This window comes from Diorhabda carinulata, chromosome X (genome assembly GCF_026250575.1).
Source record: "Diorhabda carinulata isolate Delta chromosome X, icDioCari1.1, whole genome shotgun sequence".
Classification (NCBI taxonomy): domain Eukaryota; kingdom Metazoa; phylum Arthropoda; class Insecta; order Coleoptera; family Chrysomelidae; genus Diorhabda; species Diorhabda carinulata.
In genome coordinates, this window is record NC_079472.1 from 55,404,364 (window position 1) to 55,431,907 (window position 27,544).

The window sequence follows — 27,544 nt, forward strand, 5'->3', positions numbered from 1 at the left end:
GAGTTCTACACGCTAATGTTTTTATGTGTTGTTTACCTCACAAAAGCGTTTGGCTAAGGGATGTATCGAAGATTCTGGATAACAACGATAAAGATCATAAATATCAAAATATTATTGAAGCCCTGAGCATCAGAAATATAACAAGGGTTCAAACCAGAACGGAATTATGCAAAGGTGTACAGATTATAAGTGGGTTAAGACATGGAGATATCCTTAACTCAATATTATTCAATCTTTTTGTGAATATGATTGTATAAAGCGTCAAAAAGATCAATACAGGTACCTAATATAATTAGGGATTGAATATTAAAAATGTTATGTTATGTGAATGGTGAAGAACTAATGGCAGAAAAGGAAGATGACTTATAGCGCCTTCCATAGTGGATGAATACAACGGCAGATGAATATAATATGTGCATTTCAACTAAGAATTAATCAATTGTAGTTACCAAATATCCGATTTGATGTAAACTATCTACAGAAAACAACATAATGCGAGAAACAATTACATTGAAGTAGCAATATGTGGTGAGAGGGGTTCAATTCAATTAAATTCAAGCGTTAAAAGCATTAAGGGCTAGCGAATATTTTAGAGAATCGATATGGAATATCAATATGAGTACACAAACTAAGAGGAGCATCTACGAAAGAATCGAAACATCACTAAAAAAAGATAATGGAATGAATAAGATCTAAAGAAGTGAGTCCCAGAGATAGATTGAGAAGTATGGAAATTAGAGCTGGGAATTCAAACACACGGAGACCACTAAGCAGATTAACAAAAAGATGGTATCAGAGCTGGATCCTGGCTTCTCAAAAAGGGATCAGGAAGACGCTAAATATGTGGAACTAAATAGGAAAAGGTCCTAATTAGAAAAAGACGCAACCATGATTTGCATTAATGGAAATTTTCCATAATAATTTTGATTTCTTGAATTCTACAATATCCACTAGATTAAATTGTTTCATTGCACTAATTTGACAAGTTCACAATATTCCTGTATATTACAATTTTCTCCTTTTTGGTAATATTATGTTTGTCGCTCTATTGGCGATTTAGAACAGTTTCAATAATAACCAGTGGGCATTTGCTTTACAGGTATAATTTGGAGAGATACTTGTTTCCGGTATATTTCCACTATTTCAAACCCCTCGAGCGAGGACGGACTCACTATTAAATATTATAATAGGATTTAGTTATTCGTATCGGAGCTCTTGCCCAGAATTCGTGTGCTTTTCACCTCAGAAACATAGATTCAGTAATATTGTCTATTTTCTCTCGAGATGCTGAACAAACAGTAATTTATTATAAATTTTCTCCATACTATAAATTTTCCATTTGTTTTAGAATAGTTCTTACATACGATTAGATACGTTCTTGTTTCATTAATTTGCTATTCTATTTCAACATTTTTCAGTTTTCAAGATGATACAATTTCACTTTGACAAATGTAATTCAATCTACATATTGTTTTCTTTCTTGTAGTCAAATATAGACAGTGTTTTTTTAAATCGTCTTGATCCTAGGTCTCTTCTAATTTAAAATTCGTTTTTTCTATAATTTTGCGGTCTTTATCAAAATATTTTGTTGATGACCCTCACCGACTTGAAGAATGAGTTGTAACTTTAGGTATAGAGAGAGACCTCTCTCGTTGGAGCCTCATACCACGTTAAGATGCAGGCTCCACCTTTTTTTTTGTACTCACGTAGTGGTGGAGGGTCTAAAAAAGACTGATTCCTCTATGAATAAATAGCATATTTGTGAAATAAATCTTGTTGTTAAGGCTCTCGGGCGAGAAGAAAGGATTCTTCATTTTTCCACGCCTATACTTGTTAGCTTTGGCCATCAAAAGAACTAGTGGATTATGACTTTACCAACAAAACCAACAGCTGCTGATTCGGATATTTCCTTAACCGTACTTAAGGACCAGAATGTCCTGATTCCTAATCCCATTAACAACATGCTTCACCTTACGTATAATGATGAGTCGATTTCATGTTTAACGTTAAACACGGTGTCTTCAGTGAAATGGATGCTACAAGACACGCAGAATCGACTCTGCTTTTGCTATTCTGCTAGTTTCGTGTTTGAATTTGATGAGAAGGGGTTTTAAACAGACCCACAATACCAACAGCTGCTGCTTAGAACATTTCCGGAATCGTGTTTGCGATTGAAATGCCCTGATTCCTAATCTCAACAACCTCAAGCTTCACGTTAGTTACGTATAATGAGGAGTCGATTTCATGTTTGACGTTTAACACGATGTCTTCAGTGAAATGGATGCTACAAGGCAGGCAGAATCGACTCCGCATTTGCTATTAGAATTAGTTTTAAACAGAAGTCCGTGTGACTTCTTCAGGATAAAGTGAATGTGTCCCTCGTAGATTGTCGTTATCCTGTCAATTTTTTATGGACTAAAAAGTCTCCGTCAAATACGATGTTCATCAACTAATTCGATTTGATAATGCAGTTGTCAATGTCTAGGGTAAAAAATGCGGCAAAAATATTAGATTTTGGGTGTACTACGTGGCGTCATTAGGTAGCGTGGAAGGCTTTTCCGAGATTTGAACAAAAAACCGAAAAATAGGACTTCACTTTCTTTGCTCTGTAACCTTACTTTTCCGAATGGCAATTTTTCCTCAGGAAGTGGTATTCGGTCTCAGTAAAGTCCACTAACGAATATAGAGAAAAATATCACCAAAAATTTCACTTTTTTATAGAATGTAGACAGATGGATGACGATTTAGAAAACATGCTGAGTTTCTATTGAATTTCTGGAATGGAATGGGAGGTCAACAACAATTCAATTTTTTCAAAAACTCGATTGTTAAAATTAAAATAGTAGTGACTACTGGGCCAAAATACGTGGACAAAGGAATTTATAAAATATTTGAAGAAAAACGTAACAAGTCGAATGTCATGTTACACTTCTCATCATTTCGAAGGCCACGGATGAGGTATTTGCATATATTCACCTCCTAACTAGTCCAAAAGTTACGAAGTATAATACCATTCGAACGTTTTTGCTTCAACTATTGACAAAATACTTCAAACGAAGGTGTCAAAAATTGACACAATATTATAGACGAAAGCGAAGGAACACGAAGAAGACCGAGGAGTACCATCGAGTCAATATGCCGGCTTAACATAACATAACTAACACACAACTAACTTCTAGAGACTACTGCGCTTCAAATTCTTCACCTTGATCTTTTGGATAGGAAGGTAGATGTTTTATTTACCGCGTACTATATCGCCGCAAGCTTTTGGTCTCTTTTCGTACTGTCGACGATTAAATTGTGGTGCACATGACGGCTGAGAAGTAAGACGCTGCCGTGGAGAGCGAGGTTTTGTATGCAATGATGATATATAATCACAAGTCCTCATTTATCAATAACAAGCTACGATGGCTAGACGTGCACGAGAATCGATTCAACTGTCACCAAACATATATTCCGTAATAAAATTTGTAAAGAATTAAACACTTGGTAACATTTTCATCTTCTACCATATGAACTTCATCCTTTTCGCACTAGGTCAATGCAGAGCATGTTGTTTCATATATTGAAAAATGGAATCCACTACTAATAAATTTTTTTTTAAGATGAGTACTATCATCCAAGTTTTTATCACCGCTACGTATGTTCAAATTAAATGGTTGAATCATTTGAGTTATATAATAATAGTTTGAAGCTATTTTGAAATTAGGTGTATGAAAAATTGCTCAGCAATGATATTAAAGTTCACTACAAAATGAAAGTCAAATTAACTTTTCATACGGCGCTGTAATTTAAACAATTATTACGTTCGTTGATTCGAGTAAGAATTAGTCTGCTCTTACTCTTCGCTTTGTTTTCTGTATTTGTGCAGAAGTGCAAGAGGTTTGTTTCCGGCGGCTTAGAGGCACTTCAGTTGTTAGTAATAGAATATAAGTGCCTTCTGGCAGATGCTTGGAAATGTTTTTTAATTAACTAAAAAATACTTTAATGATTGACACAGGAAAATATTTTATAATATAATCAGTTTATGACTAAACTTCAACACCAATTATCATTAAAAAGAAAGGGTGAATGATTCATTTATGCACCAAAAGATGCAACCAATCTTTGTTATGTCATCTGGCTTCGATGTCATCGAGAAATAGTTTACTATCCACCAGCTTCTTCTAAATCATTTCACAGTTAGCATTGTTGCACTACTTCTTTCTCGTACATGCTATATGTTATAAATTATTAGATAATGAAAAATGTTTTCAATGTGGCATCGAAAGAAACACTAATGGCATCAAATCGGGATGTACAGGCGGCCAGGAATTCACTGTTTCCAAGTAGTTCTTGAAGGTAGACAAAAAAAAAACAATAGATTTATGATACAAAAGGCTACATTTTAGACCCTATTCTATACACCTACGTCAAAAGATTGACTTAACGCAAGCAGCAACCATTGTAGCATTCTTTCCAGTATGCTTATGTCCATAAGTAGAAATCTGATAGGATATAAAGATGGGCACGTGGGGGAGCTAATTTCCAGTTATGGTTTCCTCCGAAAAAATTCAAGTTCCACAGCTGCCACGGTGGATGGAGTCATTGTAAAAAAAATAGGACTGTAAGAAAAAGTTTTTCAGTTTTATAGTGCATGGAAACACCCTACACTTCGAACTAATATACTAGAATGCGTAATTTTAGACCTTTAAATCGGGAGAGGAAAATTGTATTTTGAAATAATACAATTTTTTGACTACCTGGCGATAAAATTTTCTCTTAGTAATATTCTTACGATTTTTAAATTTTTTTTTGAAAAATTAATATATAGAAGCCTTTTTGTTGAAACTCATTCCACCCGAAATACCTTCTTCTGTTGAAATACCGATTTATTTCATATTGAAGATTATTCATTGAGGATAACGTGGTTTCCTCTTTACGAAGTTATTTTTCAATAAAGTAAGCTGTGTTGACTGTTCGAAATACTTGAAATTGAAGTGGAATGCTGACCAATGATGATTTGACTTTCCAAAATTCTAGCCCCCGCTTGAGTATGACCAAATCACCACCAGCATTGGCAATATAGTCGTTCGAAAACATTGACGGATATATGTTTTCGCTTTTTCAAAAACATAGCAATTTTTAATTAGTTTACCTCCATAATTATAGTAATCTAGAATGCGATATTTTGAGCTGTCTAGAATTCGTGCTGTTGTCAATGAATAGGGTAAAAAATACGGCAAAAAATATTAGATTTTGAGAGAACCACGTGGTGCCATTAGGTAGCGAGGAGGGCTTTTCTTCACTTTCTTTCCTCTGTAACCTTACTTCTTCGGATGGCGTATTGGTCTCAGTAAAGTCCTTTGTGTGATTGAGCTACAGCCTGGCAGCTGTAGAACTGCGGAAAAACTAAAATGAGGAAGGAAACGAGAGCAAAGATGGAATTATTGAAGAAAGAGTGAGTAGGTAGTAGAGATTTGAATAAAAAGGAGCTTATGCATCAACATATAGAAACACTAAATTTATATTTGCCAAACAAATAGTAAATAGGAATTTATTGCATTGGCAATATAGCCTTTCGAAAACATTGACGGATATAAGTTTTCGCTTTATCAAAAACATAGCAATTTTTAATTGATTTACCTCCATAATTATAGTAATCTAGAATGTCACTTTATAATGTTTTTTCGCTTGCTGCGTAGAAATTACAAAGATCACATATCCAGAAACTATGATGATTCGGCGCTCTTTTAACTATGTCTTAGAAACCTCATAGTGTTTGTATCACTCTTAAGAAGATAATTCAATTTTATCTCTTCAGCCAAGTCCTTCTGGTTTGCTTGAGCTCATTTTGTTTATGTTGTATTTTACGAATTCATTACAACCGGGAATATATCAGACATGATATTATCTATATTATAAAGTAAAAATAACCAAAAGCGGTAATGTGCCATTGATGATACCAAGCATAACCTCATTTGACTTGCAGATGTCAACACTATAATTATCCACTTTGCGGCGGCATAAATGTCACAAATTTCTCATTATAGTAGGAGTGGTAGAAAAAACTATATACAAAACTCAATAAAAATGTGTTGCTTCCTAGGGTATTAGTTAATTTTGCATCGCTTGGGTATCAAACTATCTACGGTAAGAAAAAATCAATTTTCTTCTCTTAGTATATAAATGACATTACCAAGAACAACAAAAACCCATTATAAAAATCAAATTATTCAATTGACAAATGGATTGGAAAATGTCATTTCTTCCTGGCGTATTATGGATGTTATATATTCTGCAATGTGTTTTGAATCGAATGATAGTGTGTGTATGAAAGAAAATAAAAAGTTGAATCCATTAGCAGAAAAATCCTGATTTTACTTATATACATCTTTGATGTAAATTTTCCGGAAAATGAGGTAGGGAGTAGTTATGTGACAAGTGTATTAGAGTGTATTAAATTCTCTCTTCTGTGAATGTGTTTACTGCATCAAACAAATAGATTAAGAGTTAAAATTCCAAACATTCTTAGAGTAGTAGGCTCAATGATTCAAGCATTTCATAATAACTCCTTATTGAAAATAATTATTTTATAATTCAAAATTATAATATATAGGAAAACCTTTCATTGAAACCGATGTTTTTCTGTGATAACCAATTGAAATATATACACCCCCCTACTGTCCTCTCTCTTCTTTAAGTGCACTGAATGGGAAAAATTAACGTAAATAAATTGAATTGAATATAAGTTCAATCACCCGTAACGGTGCGCTACCAATGGAAGTTCAATTTTATATCAGTTTATTCTCATTGATGATCCTCTGAATAACTATTCCAAAGGCATTGCACCCTATTTGATTGCGTGATTGAAAGCTATCTAACTCTTTCTCTCTTTTAATGCTCGACGACCATTTGGTATCTTATTTCCAAAAATTTAATCATATTGATTATATTTTTATTAGTTTAGTCGTTACTTCTAGTGAACAGATGTATGATAACATAGAAAAGTGCTTTTTAAATATACAATAGGTATATGTATCAAAATAAAGGATTTCTACCATTCACCTCTGAAATAATTTCGAAAATTTCCCATCCCTGCAGAGGAGCATGTTTCCTATCAGGGTCATTCTACAAACAAAACTATATCCATAAGAATTCCACTTCCGTTTTTCTTTCCATGACAATTAAATAATAATAATTGAATAAACATAGCCTTCACAACAAGATATCTTGAATGTCCCAGTATTACAATATATAATAATTCCCTTTCCATGTACACTGCAGTTCTTCAAAGGAGAACAACTACTCCTGGCTAATGCCTCGACGAATATTGAATTAAATAAATAAGAAGTAATTACGTCGAAACTAGTCTGTAGTTCAACAACCTCTTCAATTGTAAGCCATTGGTGAAGTTAATATCGACAAAAGGGTCGATTGACATCACGCTCTTCAGAAGAGTTGTAACTCAATATTCGTCGAGGCATTAGCCAGGAAAGTAGTTGTTTTCTCCTTTGAAAAACGCCGTAATACATTTTCGAAATTATTTCAGAGGTGAATAATAGAAATCTTTTAATTTGATACATTTAACACATCATTTACTATCAGAATTTATATTATCTACGACTACGCTATATTTCTACCTGACCAGTGGTACGCATTTGGAAGTGAGGAAGGCGCCACTTTGCGTTCGCTGGGGAATGTTTAACTATATGTACTAAATACCGACGCTCTATGACATTGTCTTCAGTTCGAGTCTCAAGCCCGAACGAGGATTGTTAAACTGCTCTGATGAGACGTAATGACGTCGAAACTAGTCAGCATTCAAATTATCCCACGCGCAACCTGAGAAACCGACAATACGCTTTGTGCCTTCTTTGGAGCCATTTCTCCCTCTTCAGTCCATTGTTTTGATTGTTCTTTTGCTTCCGGTGTGAAGTGAAGGAACCACGTTTTGGTTTCATTGTGATCAAACTTGACACCCATCTAGCGCCCAGCTATCTTATATTCAAATTATAGTTATTATGCAATGTACCGCACTTTTTGAAATGCCTATTATATCTGCTAGCTCCCGCACTTTCAGTCGACGATCATCTAGTACCGCTTTGTGGATATCTGGAGTCGTCATCTCATTTGGTCGACCACAGAAATATCTTTGCAGCTTTTCCTATCCGTGATCGCATTTCCGATTCCTGGTTCCATTTCGCGTTTACTGTGGTTCCGAGATGTTGTTTTGATCGTTTATTGTTAGACGTACTGGAGGATGTTGATTTTTACCAATAATCATGTGTTGTTTCTGATTATATTATATTATAAGATTCTTTACTTACTATGTATATTTTTTGCATAATATTTTGTAGCTCTCCATTGTTATTTGCTATAATTACTGTGACGTCGGCATATATAATGTTGTGGATATCTTCTCCATTGATTTTGATATCATCTGATAATTTTGTTAGTGCTTTTCTAAATATTTCTTCGGAATAAATGTTGAATTGAAGAATGCAACCTTGTCGCACTCCATTGACAGCAATTTCTCTGCTGAGCGAATTACCTGCTTCTAGTTTTGCAGTTTGCAGATATATTTTCCGCTACTGCCAGTGATTCTAAGAACCTCAATGAGTTTTTCGTGTTTGACGTTATCTAAAGCCTTGAAGAAATCGATAAAGCACAGGTGTACGTCTTTGTTCATATTTCTGCATCTCTAGATTTCCTCTTTTTATTATTTTCCTAATTTGTTTCATAATTAGCTTTGATATAAGCTAAATTATAATATGGAAATGTGCAAAGCGAGCTTGTCGCTTGTCACAGCAGTCTCCATTGGTAGAAATCTAGCGCGTAAGTGAAGCGTTAATTTTGCGTGATTTATTATATGACATCGAAATACTTGCGTATAAGAAAGAAGATCAACTATTTTTTTCTTCATTAAGACAGCAAGAAGACGGGAGTTTCTGGCCAATAAAGGTATCCACGTTGATTTCCTTCACCCGATTTAATTCTATGTGTCTTCTGGTCCTTTCAGAAATTGGAAATCTTTTATTTTGACATCGTTATTAGTATTGAGAAGGCCACTACCCAGTGTATGGAGTGAGCAGTTTCGTTAGAAGCTTTCCACAAATGCTTTAAATCGTTCGGATCAGTTATTTGATAGTGAAGTGCAGTACGTAGGAAATTGATTCAAAAATGTTACCGTCTTAATTTTTATTAATAATTATTTTTTATGATAAAACTTTTTTATATACAATTTAATCCTTAAAATGTACTCGCTCTTTAATTGGTTAAAACTATTTTACTCAATGGTTTTATACAAATAGATTTTGAACGTTTACTAATGTACTTAACAATAGTGATTGATATGATTAAGCTAAACATTTGCTTATGCTTTGGAGAATATAATGTCAACAGCCGACATATATAAAGGACAAAATTTATAAAAAATTGAAAATTTATAACGATAAGTTATGTGCTCCTGACACGAACTACTTACCTTTTCATGAAATAGCAATATTTACGGAGAATGGAATTGATCATTCACAGAATTGTGTACATCGGTGGTGTTGTGATAATTTGAATTAAAATGTGCTCAAGATGCAGTCGCTGTTGCAGAAAAAATTTGGATGATGATGAAGACATATCTTCGACCAGTATATGTTCAGGTGATTAATACTTTTACTATTTATTTTTAGTTGGTATTATTGCTCTGTTACTTTTTTCTTTTTTCAACAAATGCATTACCAAATCAACATACTGTGACTAGTACCAACAGAAAATATGTTTAGAGAATGATTTATAAACTATATCAGTACAAGTACAAAAATGTGTTAAGGAACTCCAATTTTTCATTTATACTCAGTCATAAAAAGTGATGAGCCTCTTGTGAGAAGAGAATCGGCCAAAATCTAAATCTCAATTATTTATTCAAATAAGAAAAAGTCTAACTAATGTAAGGATCTGAAATGAGGACTGTTGATGATAATTGAGTAAGATATTGAGTAGGATATACTTTATATGGGTGATAGTTTTTTGTATTAAAATGCCTCACAATCAATCTACTAAACAATATATTTTCCCGTCTTCTCTGATTCCCAGCTATTCAGAAGTAGTCACTCTATCTGTTAGTTGTCCTTTCATTATTAAATCTTCTCCATGTTCTATTTCTTGTGATTTACTTCCATTCTTAGGTCTTCTATTTTCTTTATCCATATTTTTACTCTTTCTTCTTTTTCTAATATATGTGAAACGATTAATATATCGTCTGAAAACGTACCAATCCGTCTATTTTTACCGGTTCTAGGTTTCTCTAACTAATTGTTATCTCCAGTTCATAGTTTTTCTGTTTTATCGTCCTATCCACGAAAAGTATAAATCGAGAAACTTATCTCCATCTCCATCCAAAACTCCGTCGATCTTCTTCAGTCTATTTGAACTTTTTCTCTTACGTTTTCATGTATTCCTTTTGTTATCTCAATTCATGTTCTAGGGATTCCTATTTTCCTCATATTATCTCATACCATTTTTTTTCTATTGAGTTGAATGCAGCTTTCGAATCGATGAATGTAATATGTAACTCTTCGTCCTGTTCTAATTTTCTTCTAATTAAGTGCTTCAATAACTTTATATCCATTCATCTCTTGTTTGTCTTAAATATTATACATTTCCCTTTCTATATTGTCTTTTCTACTCGCTTCTTCTATTTTGAATTTCCTTATTGTTTCGTCCTCTTTCCTGAGGAAAGCAAATAAATAATAGAGAATTTTAAACATTTTATTAATTGAACAATATAATGTACTTAATGATATTTGCAATGTCAATATTAATTTATTAATTATTTGCAAAAAGTAATGTTGATTGTACTTCCAGGAATCTTTCAGATGACGTCGTCTAAAAAATATCTTAACGTTACTTTTGGATTTGTACCGCTGATTTTTGGTGACAGTCAACATCATTAAGAGTGATATTCTTTTAATATTCCTATTCCAAAATCGAAAGAATTATAGAATTAGGAGAGTACCGAAGAAAAGTCTTTCATTAATAATGGCTGACTTGGTTACTATTTTAGATAGGGTACGGGGATAAATTGGTATCATTAGAGTACTCGGCTTGAATTTTAAACGCTCTTATCCCTCTTCCCATTACCGATTACCGATTTTGAAGCACCACACCCCAACGTCTCTTGCGATACATGATTCGTTTCACGAAAAACACCTCCTGGTATAACAAATGATATTCTACCCTACAGAAAAAACATATCAGCGCCCTATCAAATAAGCACAATCCATCTTTGGAATTTTCCTCAAGAACTTACCGAATAGTAGTAGTAATACATGTCAGAACTTCAGTTTATAGGGCTTGTCTTGTGAAGAATGAAATCTAATTTTATCCTTGTCAATATATCGGTATCCTGAAGCTGTTTCCATTATTAAAGCTGCTTTTTCATGGATCACAAACTCCACAGTAACTTCATGTTGCAACGAACATGATTGCAAATCAATAGGATTATGTCTATTTCTTCTCTCATTTTGACAAGTACTTGAATCCATCGTAGGATTGTACAAAAATGTAATCATTTTGCGAACTGATATATCTGTGGTTAGATGTTATGTTATATTTCATTATTTTTCTGTAGAAATATTTTAATGTTAAATAGTTCGTCATAACTTATACGCAAAACTAACTGATATAATTCTATTTTATTCCATTAAAACTTCATTGTAATTGCAAGTTGCACAAGTTTGTATTTTCTTTTGGATTTTCACTTTGAATTTAGAACACATATCTGATATTGCCCCCTTGCATTTTTCCAGAAAAGTGAAAAGTCATAAGAAATATTATAAACATCTCACCTCAAGCCTCATTTTTTTTTTCTAATCCAGAAAAAGTAATAGAGATTTCTGCTTGAAACTATATCTAAATCAAACAAACAATTTTTCACATTGATCGTCAAAATTCTGAGTGTCCTGTAACTCAATAAATTCTGAGGCTCCATCAGTCGTAGACATATTTAAGTGAAAATAATGGCAATCGTTGTCCATCAATTTGAGCATTGAAAGGGCATTAAAGGGTCCGGTGTATATTATTAGCGGTCCTCTTGCTTTTTCATGTTTTATGTCTAAAATTTTGAACGGGGCGTCTTTATTCAATGTGAACTTCAAGATCATTATTCCAAATTCTTTTTTGAATCTAATTCTTTTTATATAACTAGTTTACTTTATCGCTATTGGTATCGGAAGGTCGTTTAACTTAAATACTATTTTTTAATAATGTGGGTCATGGGTCCTGGGTCACTACATTGAACCTTTTTTTCCTCCAACATCCGAATCAAACGAGACCAGTCACGTGGAATCATAATTTTGAAATTATTATCAATTTGTTTTTTGAATCGTTCAAATCTTGCATGATTACTTGAGGTAAATTACCTCAATTGCTATCTTCTAAATGGAATAAAAAATATTATAGCCATAATGATATTTCGGTTGTGTCTACTTATGCTGTAATGTGGTGAACGGATAAACTCTTTTTTTTAATGTATAAACAAAATATCGCGTTATCATAGCAAAATTTGTTTCCATTTAATGCAGATTTTCTTCGCAGTGATTTGGATAAATCTTTCACTGAACTAGTTTCGTTAAGCTTTCCTACTAATTCACTGACAATAGATCTTGTTGTGGGATTTCGGTTAGGATATAAATTATTAAAGATATTATACGCTTCTTGTTGACTCCTACGTCTAGCACCATATTCTAATATCATTAAGATATTCATTTGTTCTTTTTCAAATAAACGATCCAATAAACTTCAACAATAATAATTTATAGAAACGTCAAATTTGTTATTGTAGCAGTCGTAGCCATCGAAATGTTTTGTTTTAACTTACCGACGGAGATAACACCTAGCTATATATCCGAAACTAAGGCAGGTATAGAGAACATTGTCCACCTGAACCATTAAAAATTTCTGGGATGTGTGATTGAAATACTGAAGAAAGAAAAAAATATACTAAATAAGGAAAAGTTGGAGAAACTGACTAATTGAGAAATTGAGTGCCTCAGCATACTGATAGAAAAGATAAATGGCAGTCCTTATAACTTTCATAGCTTTCTACTCAAACTTTATGAAAGCTAATATCAACTTATACCCAAAAAAATCTTTACTTCTTGAAGTAAAGTTCACATGAACTCTCAACGACAAGGAAATAAAAGAGGTCGTCTGAAGGTGGTTTATTTCTTACATAATGTGTCCCTGGTTAGGTAAAATCACTCTTGTGAGAGATAAAATATTCTCAAATCCAACTTTCATTTTTTGATATTTTTCCCTTCTTGATAAAAGACATATTTTTCTGTGGAATGAAATGTCTTTTATATGGAAATTAAGAGAAAAAAATTAGTTGTAAATTATAATTCTCATTTTTATTATAATAAAAATTCATACTTATTATTGAAGGCTTAACACTAATAATTACTGATCATTAAATAAATTAAAAACTCCAGATTTGAATATTATGTTTGACTAATCCCCCTTCTACATCCGAGAATTTTCAATACGTTATCGGAATTGTTCAAAACTTTCCTGATAAACAAAAGTGCAATAGTTTTGTTTCGCAGGTAACAGAATTTGACATCGTTAAAATAAATAAATAATTATCGAGGGATATCGGTAACAAGTACAATAAGCAGGGTACACTCAAGAATAATAAGGAATCTCAAGGAGCAGGATTAGACTAATTATGAAGAAGACGAGCAGAGAGGCCTTAGAGCTGGAAGATCCTATACTCTCTTTAAAGCAAAAACAGAAAAAAATAAACCAGTACACCTAGTTTATAGATTTACGAGAGGCCTACGATAACATACCAATATCAAAATTATGGAAAGCTCTTGAGAATATTAACCTTATATGTACTTACAGGATGTTTCAAAAAAGATATTCCAGTCTCTAGGATAGAGACATAAAACTGAAAAATATTTGGGATTTGCTCAGTAGAAAATTTTTGTAACGGCATCCGTATTCAAGATAAAGGGCGTTGAAGAAAAATCCACATTATTTACGATTTTGCCGCAACTACTGGTTTCACAAAAATCCAGTCTAATCAGTATAGGATCTATTTTTATAAAGTTTAATAAGTATGAGTACTGAGCTATTGGAGGCCTTAGTGTGAAACAAACAATTTGATGATCATGTATGCAGTTCTGGGACTCAAACTGTTGTTTGTTTCATAATAAGGCCATCAATAGTACACATAATCATTTAACTTGGAATTTTACACGGCAATAGCATTTTCTCTAAGTTTGACATGGAATACTGTCATTCATTGATAATAATGACGTCGAATTAATAATAATTACATTGGTTATTTGTTAAATTAGATATTTTTAATCAAAATGTACTCAAATTTTGAATACAGTGTCACGCTATCAACCTCAGCCGAGTGTTCAGGAAATTCATGTACAGCCGTTAAGCGTTATGCAGAAAAGTTTCCTCGAAGGAACATGCCAAGTAAAAAAACATTTAGAGCCATTGACCGACGTTGTCGAAATACTGGGAATGTGAGAACTAAAAAAGTAAATTTTGGTAGGCCAAGAACAATAAGTACCATCAATAAAAAATAGAAATAAAAAATAGAAAATTAGTTAATCAAAGGAAGGAATATGGCAAGACAAACAAATACGTCTTCTTCAAGTACTTGGAGGATACTTGAGGAGCAACAGCTACATTTTTATCATTACAGTCCAAGAGCTCATGCTAGACGATCTGCTAATTAGAGTTGTTTTAAACGCCCTTTATCTCGAATACGGATGACGTTACGAAATTTCTTTACTCAGTAAGCCTCAAATATTTTTCAGTTTTCTATCTATCCTAGACAGGGATCATCTGTTTTAAAACACCCTGTATAACTGACTTAAAAATCGGAAATAAGGAATCCTTCATAGTCAACAAATGCCTTAGACAACTCACCAACACTTTCCAAAATATTTGTTTCCAAATTCTAACAAATTGGAAAAAGAAATGAGAAGGAATGTGGATCCAAATCGACGATGATATCTGCTTTTATACACCTTTTAATTTGCGGATAATCAGGTAATATGTGCAAACGACGCAAACCAAAGGAAGAATACGAAAAATAGAGACTGCAGATGAACGTAGAAAATATTTAGTACTTATAGAGTATACAACCGACAAATAAAAAACGAAATTATGAGATTTGAGAAAATTAATATCTAAGAGTTATTTTTGACAAAGATGGATAGATAATATGGAAATGAAATGTAGAATAAATAAAGCAGAAATAATCTAAACTAAATCACTAAATGGATTACTGCGGAAGGTTAGATCGAATCAAAAACGATACAATACAAAAGCAAATGAATGAATAAAATTTAAAAAAAAAACAGTTGATTTAAAACAAGTACGTGCAGAAGATATGGGAGGAAAGATTGCCAAAAATGGATTCGTGGATTCGTCGTACGTCGTAGGACGTTTTGAAATTGGTTACGCTTCGATTTTTGAGTGACGTTTTGAGATCTGAGCCTGTTTCCTAATTTTTACTTACAGTCCCCCCTACCCTCTCTTTTGAAAGGTGATACCTAGACTGATGAAATTTGGTGCGAATCATATCATCACTCCTGATGGAAACCATTGAAATATGTTAATCATATATCCCATATATCACCCTCCATTAATGTATCTTCTCGGATTACCTAATTCGCGAAGAACCATAAATTTCCCCTGTTTACCAAATACTTCTAGTTATTATTGTATATTTTTCAGATTTATTACTCAATTTAAGTTGTACACTGACCACTCCTAAAGAAAACCAACGTCATAGTTAAGTGATTCCAAGTGTCACTTAGACACTTGAAGTTCCATTAACGTATTACTTACTTTAGTCGATTATGCTAATGGGATTATTGAAATCAAGTATAATCATTTTTTTTCTTAATAAATAGTTTTTACAAAGTTGTAAGGTTCTCTACTAGTGGTAACAGGTAGGCAAATAGGCACTGTGACATCATCAGGTAACTGTAACCAATAATATTAAATGGGACCTTATGACCTTATTTTGATAATTGATCAAAATGTGCTCCATATACTTTCTGACAGTAAAACATCAAACTCTTTTCGGACTAGATAAAATGTTTTAGAGGAAATTGCTCTATATTCTTCAAAAAATCGTTGTATTAGAAAGTCAATACTCTCAGAAGCTGTAGCGTAAAGTTAAGATTTGAGGTATACTCACAGAACAAAATCTGAAGGTGCCAGTTCCGGTGACCAAGCTGGCCATTCGATGGAACCACCCTTTCCAATCCTTCCTCAAAGAAATTCCTTATCTAGATAACATCTTACTGCAAAGTAATAGTTTGCAGAAGCACCAACTTGTTGAAACATTATGCCATTTCCAATTTACTATATTTACCTTGAATATCTTGAAGAATTGACGGTTCATTTGTGTTTTTTACCATCTCGAGGTATACTTCCAAATAAGCCTATATTGGAGTTCAAAAAAAGAGGCTCGACTATTTGATTTTCCAAAATACCTTTCCAGACAATTACTTCCAAAGGGAACTGTGTATGTTTTTTACGAAATATGGATTTAAATCACTTTCACATCACTAAAACAAATTGTTCTTACATAGTCTAGCTGCTGAAGAATTTTAGTGACATATTTTCCCAGATTTTCAATGTTCGGTTGGAGTCGTCATCTGAAAGTTGATGCATTATTTTTTATTTGTATGAGTGTAATTTGTTTTCAGTCAACACCCTATGTAAGAAGGGTTCACTACAATTTCTGCAACTATATCAATTTATTTATCAATACTAATATTTGGTTCACTCCATCGTTTGGCATCAAGAACTCTTCTTGAAACTGAAAAGTCTTCTTCAAATAGGTCCTCGATATATGGTTAGCTTTGTTTATGTAGATATTTAAACGTCAATAATTGAGCCAAAAATTCCAGCTATTATCAAATTTCATTGTTTATTTACTTGAACCATTAAAAAAAATCATAGATCCAAAAAAAATTATATTCTTAAAGGTATTCTTAATATCTTTCAACCGAGGTGTCTCTTGTCATAAGTTTCCCTTTAATATTATTGATTCCAGTTACCTGGGGACGTCAACGATGTCTATTACGTCACCTGTTCAAAAGAAATGATGGGGGAAGGTACTTTTGAGAAGCACTTTATACTGATATGAACAATCAGGTTTCTATCCTCTTGAAAATAGTATATATTTAAAGTTGTGTTTAAAAGACTTATTCAAACTACTGAATTGTATCTTCTTTATTTTCAGAAGAAGAATGGAATTCTGATGGAAAGTCAGGAAGAATATTGTCTGGAAGTGAAGGTGGTGAGTTAATTTTTACAAATTTTCAATACTAGTTATATATAATTGGTGAAAATTCATCATATAGTCATCAAAAAAAGCGAGTTGTCCAATATTGTTCCTGTCCAGTTAACGCCTGCAAGGTGAAGTGTTAACCTTCGACATTCCTCATAAACTCACCTCACCTTCCAGAATTGAAGTTATTTATCAAGATTGAACAAATTTTTTAGTTTTATGACTTCAATATTAGTTGATAAATATACCACCAACTCAGTTGAGGTGAAATGTAGAGTCGTCTGTGAATAACATAAATTGAAAAAAGTCTTCATCCTTTTCGTTAAAGTCATTGCCGTATAAATATGATACGGATGGAATTTGTATTTTCTAAGAATTGGATTAACCTCTGCTTGTATTTTGTTTGGTAATTGTGTTCGAATATACAACTATTGATCCTAGCACCAAAAATTAAATGTCTTCATTGGTAGTGTCGTCTTCTCTTCTTGCATTTTGTAAACAACACTACGAAATATTGCCAGCATAATGGCAAAACTTCTGCGGAGGGTCTCGTTCAGTATATTATTCTGCATAAATTCTTGGCGCCAGAGGGATGGTCTGATGACATACGCTTATAGATGAGATTATGGCAATTCTTCTTCAATATCATCTTCTAAAATCTCACTGGAAAGTATTATTATTAGAAGATGAACAAAGAAAACTGAAGTTACGAGGATATTTTGAAAAAATTTTTAGACTCCAGTGGTTCTTCTACCTTTATCCAAAACATCAATAGTGATTACTCCATGGCAATCCAAAAAAACTGAAGCAAGAAGTTTTCCAGCAGATTTTTAGACAAAACTTCTTACGTCTTGGAGGACAAAAGTGTCGCCATTCCATCGATTGTTGCTTTGTTTCTGGATCGTAGAAATGTACACAAGTCTCATCCATAGTAACAATTCGGCTCAAGAGGTCTACATCGTTTTCAAATCGAGCACAGATCGAACGCTTCTACCCTTGCACGCTTTTGGTCAACATTCAAACATTTGGGGATCCATTTTGCATGAATTTTTCTCATCTTCACATTGACGTGAACTATATGATAAACGTGTTCGTATGAAATATTTAGTGCTTCAGATATCCGTTTCAGCCCAATTCGACGGTCTGATAGAATCACATCATGAACTGAGTATTTTTTGATTTCCACAATTTAGGTGGACATCTTTTATCTTTTAATTTATTGCGTAATTCTGGTTTACTTTTTTGACGTCAAACTTTACACTGACACTTCTAATAAAGTAATTTGTGTTTGAATTTGGCATAATTTCAATATTTGGATACCATAATTATGAAATGATTAAACAACACGATTGACAGTTCAACTCATTTTCCACTACTGTTTTAAACTTTACTTGTTGATACGAAACGATTTATTGACTATACTATAAATAGAATAGCAGTTATGTTGTCCCAATAGTAAATCACTAAGCGGTTATGAATAACATGAGATAATGAAGTAGAAACTTCATCAAACTAGATTTATCATGTAAGTAAGTAAGGCTAAAAATTGAAAGACTTTTAGCCTCCAGCTGCATAAAAATAATTTTGCAATAAAGGTTAGGTTTTCAAAGTTCATAGATCCGACTCTGGCTCATATTTTTCACGTTCTCATCAGTATGCAAATCTAGAAACTTGTTAAACATTCTCGAATTTATTATATCGTGTTTGATGTAGCCTACAAAATAGTACAAAGAGTCTACCTACACCTGGTGGTATAATTGAGAACATCGGAATGAGTTGCTTTTCTCGTCCATGAATACACAGAAGTGTTTCAAATATATACAAGCAAGGCAATGGCAGGATCCCATATTCCGTGAAGAGTTCGCGGTAATGTACTCGACTTCTAATGCTGCTTTGCGTATTATGAATAATACTAAAAGCAGTCTTCTGAAGAGTTAAAGCCTTTTAAACTCTGTTAGAGTTGCCCCATAAAGGGATATCATAAGCCAAATCACTATAACGCAAAATAAATCGTACATTCTACACGATTACTGCCTATACTGGGATCTAATGTGATACCCAACAATTTCACAGATTTCCCTCTGATACAATGTTATTTCCTGGTTTTTTCTTCTTTTGGCATGAAGTTTCTTGAATCAGACGGATTAATCGGGATCAAACTTCTACGCATTAAAAACTGCATATCTCGAGAAAAGCAAAGCTTAAGTATTCTAAAAATTACATGAGACTATACAGAAAAATTTATCAAAAGACAATAAAAGCTTCCAAAGATATTTATTATAGTAGGAGACACGCCAGTCCTCGTAATGAATGATCTAAGAAATAACCTCAATAATTACTTTGTGTATGTTGCCAAAAATGTATCTAATTCTATAACTTCTTCTCATGATCCGCTTTCATATCTTCCTGATGCTAGTGCTAACTTACACAGTTTATTCTTCAAGCCCGTAGTTTTAGCAGAGCTTCGCAGTACCATTAATGATATCAAAAATAAATACTGACCTGGACCTGATGGACGTACATTAAAAATGTTTTCGAGTCTACCCTATTGGACACTAAATCACCTTACCACTTCAATTTACGTTTTTATTTTAAAATGGCACTTTTCCCAATTGCCTCATGACGGCTATAATTATACATCTGCATAAAGGAGGAGACAAAAATCAAGCATCGAATTATCGCCCAATTGCACTTCTTTTCATGTTATCTAAGATTATAGAAAGATTGGTCAAAAAGAGGCTTTAATCATTTCTGTATAATTATAAAAAACTTACTACCTAATTTCGGTTTTTAAGTAACAAATGCACAAATGATGCCATATTTTCTCTCCTTAATAATGTCTAATCTAGCCTAAACAGCCATCACTCTACTGCAACAACTTTTTGTGGTTTTACTAAGGCTTTCGATTGTGTTAATCATAATATTTTGATTAACAAATTCAGTACTACGGTTTCAAGAGGACACCTCTCGTATGGCAGAAGTCAACTTATAAGGGTTGATACAACGATGTCATCTTGCAAGCCAATAGAATGTGGAGTGGCCCAAGGCTCAGTACTAGGCCCTATTTTGTTTCTTCTGTTTATAAACGACATCGTCTATCTAGACGTCAGTGGTGGAATATGGTAGGCGGCAGACAGTTTCTCTTGGAGATCTGGGCATTTCATAGGACCATATCTAGTGACCTAATCACCCTTAAATCATGGTGTGATTCTAATCTTGTCTGTCTCAACGTTTCTAAAACCAAATTTTCATCATTTAAAAATACATTGCAGCCTTCTTTATTAAATAACACCACCATTGACGTCGTTGAATCTGTAAAATTCTTAGGGCTTGTTATTGACAATTCTTCGGAATGAGAGTTATATATTGGCGCCCTTTTCTAAAAAATTAAGTTCCATCTGCTTTGCGCAGATTCCAAAGAACTGAACTTATCCACCTTCTTAACAGTTTATTATGCCCTTATTGAGTCGCATCTCCGATATGCCTTTCCCTTCTGAGGTACGTGTGGTGCAACTCAATTTGATCGAAAAGAGAGCTGTTAAACATTTACTCGGACTAAAAAAATTAAAAATTCTGACTCTTCCTTTAATTTTATTTAGTTATTTTTATGTTTGTCTTTCAGTTTTTACAAGATTTTGTCCACAAATTATAACAATAACAATAAAGCATTTCTCTCAAATAGATGTCCATAATATGGCTAGAGACTCACACTTATATGTGGTTCATCTTGAATAAACTAATAGGTTGAAGAGAATCAACCATGTAGTAGTAAATATAAAAGCGTGTATGTAGACTCAGTATGTATGTACATTTCTCATGTTTTATACTAGCGTCTTCTTCTTCTTCTATTAGCGTCAAATGCCAAAAATAATTCAGTGCGAAACTATTTGGAGCTATTTGAAGTAGGATTTCCATAACTTCATATCCCAAAATGACTTCAAAGCTCTACACCATCCCGTCACCATTTAGAGACTAATTGGAAAAAGGTTTAAAGTAGTTTTTCTATTTCATTTTATTATACTCGTAATCTAGGGGACGTATCGAAGTATTTTTATTATATAAATCGCTAGACCATAATACTAGAATAGGGTAAAGACATTCTTCAGCGTTTGTGGAGGAGTATAGTTTAGTATCAGTATTCTATTCTATAATCTAGCATTTTACTGTGCAAACTGACCGTCCTAAGTATCACCATCGGATACGTTTGAATTTAAAGGGTAACTTAAATAACGGCGCAGGCGTTCTTTCATCGCAACGTAGTTTCTATTCCCCCATTTATAATCAAGCACCGCCGTCGCTAGCGTATCGGCGGGCGTCCGTTTATCACACGGCGCTTACTCATTTGACGACGACCGGCGTTCCGACGTCGATTTTTTGTCTAAACTCAATATGAGTTTTTCACTATAAACAAAATACGGTAGAGTTTCATCAGTGTCGGTTTTTCTGTGTTGATTTTGTGTACTTGCATTAATTAACGGTTAAGTGTGGTAGACACAAATTGTGTTTTTGTTTCTGTGTGAATAACAAGGATTGTTGTGTGGGGGAAACGGAGCAGGTAATTGCTATGAATATGGAGAGTATTACATAAATCTATACTTTAAAAAGGATTCTATAATTATAGCAACACACATCAAATCTTAGAATTATTTTTTAATAATTACTTAAGCAGGAACCATAATATGAAAAACTTTTTTATTAGTGGTTTTATGAAAAGAAGTTATTTCTGATAAAAGGTCCAAAACTCAAAATGCAGTTATCAGATATCAATTTTTTGAAGCAGTATACGAGGTTTGTCAAAAAAATGAATGAATGAATTTTGTGCAAGAGTAAGATATTTTTATTTTTCACAATTCAGAAAAATGTTGTGAAGTAAAGTTGTTTTGACTTAAAAGTTATATTTGAATATGTAATTACCGCCATTCAATATGAAAATTCAGGTTTTGTGATTATATACTAATCATTCCGTAGTAATTATTCTGGCTGGATAGAATTTATCTCTTTTACCTGTTTAAAATATGACAACCTTTCTATTTATTACTGTTTCTGAACAACCTTGCAATTTCCATACGTGATGAATGCATAATTAAATTTTAATTTAATGTCCTACACCTTCGACTTTGTGAACATTTAATTGTTCTTTTGTCAAACTCTTGTATTACTTTCCTTTTCATATTTGGAGTAATTTTTTAGTATTTTTCAGAAACAATCCTCTCCAAATGGTTTACCTTATCAAATGGTCCTCGCTGATAAACCTTCTGTTTTAAGTAACCCCATAAAAAAGTCAAGGGGAGTGAAATCAGCAGAATTAAGAGGCCAAAAAATATCTGTATACCTGTGAATCACCTTCCCATTAAACATATTTTCAAAGAGTACTCTAACGTTTATTGTACAATGGATGGTAGCACCGTCTTGATGGAAAGAAATTGTCATATGTTCTTATAACGAAAGGAGGTGCAAAAAATCACTCACTTGATTTTCTAATAATTGTAAGTATTGTGCGGCATTTAAGGAATGTCTAAAAAAAAAGGTCCAACTAATTTTATACACACCACACTATGCGTTCGTTTTAAATGAATATTGGTTACGAGTTTTTATTACATATTATTACATATTATTGCTCTTATAAAAAACGGGTATTCATCCAACTTTCCTCAGAATTTAAAACGAATATCTCAATCCCTTGGTAGTAACGTGTGTACAAATCGCGGTTTGTATGCATGATATTTTTTACCTATCAAAATATTTACCACTGTATCTTTATTTACTGAAGTAATTTGGACTGCAGAAGCCCTTTTTCTTAATGACATTTTTGGTTCTTCTACGATAGAAAGCATCACTTCAAAGTCAGTGTCTTCATTCGCAAGCCATTTTCGGCGTTTTTTCTTTTGCCATTTTTATTATAATGTTATAACAACTCACTCTACATTCATTATCGCATACTTCAAGTCATAGATTGTGTTAAATTTTATCCCGCTAGAATAATATTTGTATATAACTTTTGATTTACAATAATTTCCCTCTAAAACATTTTTCTGACTTGATATGAAAATGATGAAAATAAAGATTCTTTACTCTTGCACAAAATTCAAAAGTTTCGACAAACCTCGTATACTGCTTCAAGAAATTGTTATCTGTCGTTTGCAATTTATCTTTTGGACCATGCAGAACATTTTATCAAGAATAATTTTTTTTCATAAAACTATTAATAAGAAAGTTTTCCATATGGTTCCAACTTAAGGAGACACACTATATATTCATATCACACACTTTATTGTATATAGTATTGATGATTACCATTTTCAACGATGCTTCTGCTTTATACGTCTCATTGTAAAGTCAGAATGTTATAAGTACACAGTTACCGACTCTTTTCCTCAAAAGAACAAAAAAATATGTTCTGACTTTCATATGTTTTGACTTTCAATGACATTTTAATAAGAAAAAGTAGATATTTTCCAAAACTTATAAGAATAATCTAGAAACTTAAATATGTTTTAGCCAAAACTTCGACTCGAATTCTTTTCATGTCATTCATAAAATAAAATGGATATACATATAATTTCGTTAACAATTTTGTTCTTGTGAGAATGATTTTAAATATTACTATGAATAACAACATATCAAAATGTATTTTCAAATAATTTCCTTCACGAATACGTTAAACAACTTTTATTCACTGAATAATACTGAATTATTATTGAAGGAATTAATTTCCTATCCTGTCTAAAATATCAGGTAAAAAAATTATTGACAGTCAGACCTTCATTGTATGTTATTATCGTTAATTCCGAGATTGTTTTTTCGGAGTCAAAGAAAAATCGATTGAATTTAATGTGAAAAGTGAAAATATTCCTGATCCTATCATATGTCCTAAGTGTAGCATGTCAAATGCTCAATTTAAGCCTCAAAAGTACATATTTGTTCAAAAATTATATATTTTCACGAGAAAATTATTATTGAAATTATTTATCGTCTTTGAAGTTTGAAGTTTTGAAGAATTCAAAAAAACATACCGTTATCAATAGGTGTAGAATTTGAAACAGAAAGAGAGTCAAATATTTTGTTGATTAAGATACTGTTGTTGGAGCTTGAAGAAGTATTGCACACAGGGCGACCTTCCTCAGCCAGAACTAGTTCATCTTTGGGACATAAATAGAATGACGTCCCATCCACGTTACATATTCTTTCCGGGTATTCTAGAACAACTAAGTCATTTATTAATATATCAAGTGTTTCTTGAAACCAATGTCTAATTTTTTCTTCGATGATTAATGAACGAGCTCTGTCAATGTAATCGGATTATGGACATTTACGTAACTTGTTCCAATTGGTGCCAGTAAATGGCTACTAATGGTAACGAGCAGTATTTGATAAGCTGTTTTCGGTCATTCCATTAATTAATAATCAAAAGTAAGATTAAGTAAGTACATGATAGATCAACATATACTACATACCATAATAAATGTCCCTACGTCACATATAGTGCTCGTATTAATTGTAATGGATTAAAGTCTTAGCGGTAAGAAAGTTATTATACAATTCTATTTCCATATTGTATTTCGCGAATGTTTTGGCTTAGGGAGTTTAACAATATTATATAAATCAGCATTGATATTTTGAGATCTAAGTAAATTTAAATCCGTCCTGTTTATCCGAGGCACAACCATGAGCGGTAATGTAATTCAACTCCTCAGATAGATGTGTAATGTGGTTATTGAATAGAAAAAAATAATGGAACAACCAGTACAACCAGTATATATATATATATATATATATATATATATATATATATATATATAAGTAGAATGACAGATGATAGGGTAGTAAAGATCGCTAGAGACAAATCGTCGGCCGGGAGGAGAAGTGTCGGTCGGTCCCGAAAAAGATGGAGCGATTATATAACTTAAAAGCACAACAAAATTTAAAACCCCAACCACTCTATCTTTTTCGCTAAATTTCGAACTCAGTGCGTTATCTTTTTGAACTTTATAACAAGGATCACTGTCACAGATTGTGCAAGCAAATTAATAATTAATTTATCGAAACTTTCCATAATTTGGTATTTAGATTAAAGCCTGTTAGCATGAATAATAATTAGTTTTGTCCTTTTGATATAGGCCTTTCAAATTCTTTTTTAGACGACGCCATCTGAAAGTTGTTCGTTCTGTATTCATTTACATATCGAAAGTTGCGTTTTGAGTGTTCCATGTAGTGAAAGTGACAGTTCCGTACTACAAAACCCTTTCGAGACGCTCTGGAGTGGACAACTTTAACGTCCTCAAATAAGACTCTAGCCACTTCAATAATGATAATTGAAAGTTTCACATCGATGATTTTGCATAACCTTAAATTTTTAATTTTCTGAAATTATTTTTTTACCCGAAGTTTTGTCTTAATTAATCAATAATGATGAATGATGATAAAAAAGAAAACATCAGCGATGAAAAGTTACTCGAATCCACGCCACTTTATGTTTATATTTATTTTCTTTCCTCACGGTAATTGAAAAAGTTTTGTATCTTATGCGTCGTCTATAAAATGTTGTGTACCCCACGGTACTTTGTTGGACTCGTCCCGCAATTTTCAGACTCGTCCAACAAAGTAGCACTTTCAGTCCTTGGCATTCAAATAACTATTTACTTATAATGTGTGGGACTCCTCGTTCCTGAGTACACCTTATCCACTAAAAGCACACCTCTTTCTACTGAATACACTGTTCACACCACCACTATATCAACACTCAGAATCACATTGTCTGACGCGTGTTTCGATAACCAAGTTATCGTCTTCAGGGACTGAAGTTTACCTTCTTGGTTTTCGAAACGCGCGTCAGATAGTGTAATTGTTGGTGTAGTGTTAGTGTAAACAGTGTGCTCAGTATGAATATCATCAACTGTTCCAGAAATTCCAGCTTAGTTAGTTTGCGTCTCTTTGGCATATTTTTTCATATGTGTTCCACCGATGGCAGTAAAAGAGGGAACAATCGGCGTCGTCGTTGCTACAGTATAGACATTTAGGACTTTCAATGACGTTGAAACATACATATGCAGAGAGTGTCTGTATAAGATGGAAATTCATTTCGCCGTGTTTCCTATTGATCCACTCAGGTTTAGGGTATTCAGAAACACGAAGAAAAAGATGAAATGCTCGAAGCTAACTAATTCTTTTCCTGCATGATCATCACATATTGGAAAGAAATGAATTTCATAGATTGAAATTTTGCTACAACTATTTAACTGTTTTATTATTTCAAACTGCATTTCACGTATCCACATTGCAGATATCAAAACAAACAAATTAAACTTTCCAACCACAATATTTTTATTATTTTGTTTATAATATTATATTAACCAATATGTTAAATTATTTTAGTGCATATTTCCGTGTTCTCAAAATCAATTCCAAGCAAAAACTAACAATCTTTTTGTTTTTAAATATTGAGCAAACAAATTGGCATAAATTCATTTAAAAAAATATTGTTCATCGTAGTTTATAAATACGAATTTTATAATGCGTTTTATAGAACATTGAACACATGCCGCCAGTGAAATATTTTTAGTTACTCATGACGAATCCTTTTAACAACAGTACATAGGCTGATATGTATATCTACAGATTAGTAACACTCAATCTAATATTCTCGGAAATTCTAGTTGAAAGTTATGATTAGTCTATTTAACAAGTTAAAAAACGTGAGAATATAAAACTACTAATAATGTTATCAATAATACAAGAGGGATAAGCACTAGAAAGGTTACGAATATTATAAACATAGTAGTCGAGAAAAAAATAATCTTTAAGAGGTAGAAATATTCTATAAGACAAGTCAACTCTTGGAAATATACCCCTAATGTTTTAGATTTTAATTTAATGCTAAAACTAAGGTTCTGCGCGCTCGTTTGAGCTCCAACGCGAGCCCAGTGAAAGTATATAATTCAATGTATATCGAAAAAAGTTCATCATTGCTTTGAATTTTGATTTGCTCATTTTTACTTTTTTGGCTCTTGGCAAAGCTGGAGTGCGACCATAGGTAAAAAACCAAGATGTGTCACACGTTTTTACCTTTTCAATCGCAACTTCTTGTTCAAATGTGAGGAATTTGAGCAACAATTCTGCACAAATAATTCGCATGTTGAAATCTCCACGCAAAATTTGCCGCGTACATTTTTTGGCAATTTCTATAGATTCAACAATCTCTCTAATACTTAATCGACCATCACAACGTGGAATGGT

The 27,544-nt window shown here is 32.8% G+C and overlaps 1 protein-coding gene across 28 annotated transcripts in view; it reads left to right on the forward strand.

Annotated features, from left to right (window-relative positions):
• Positions 1-27,544, forward strand: part of LOC130902297 (coiled-coil domain-containing protein CG32809) — a 373,790-nt gene that overhangs the window by 39,637 nt on the left and 306,609 nt on the right. For 21 of the 28 annotated variants that reach the window (XM_057814300.1, XM_057814298.1, XM_057814290.1 and 18 more), the window contains exon 3: positions 17,264-17,320. In XM_057814300.1, coding sequence (XP_057670283.1) covers positions 17,264-17,320 — 57 coding nt within the window. Of the gene's footprint in view, positions 1-9,293; positions 9,636-17,263; positions 17,321-21,598; positions 21,867-27,544 lie in introns of those variants that run through there. The other 7 variants (XM_057814294.1, XM_057814316.1, XM_057814301.1 and 4 more) reach the window with 3 other exon arrangements.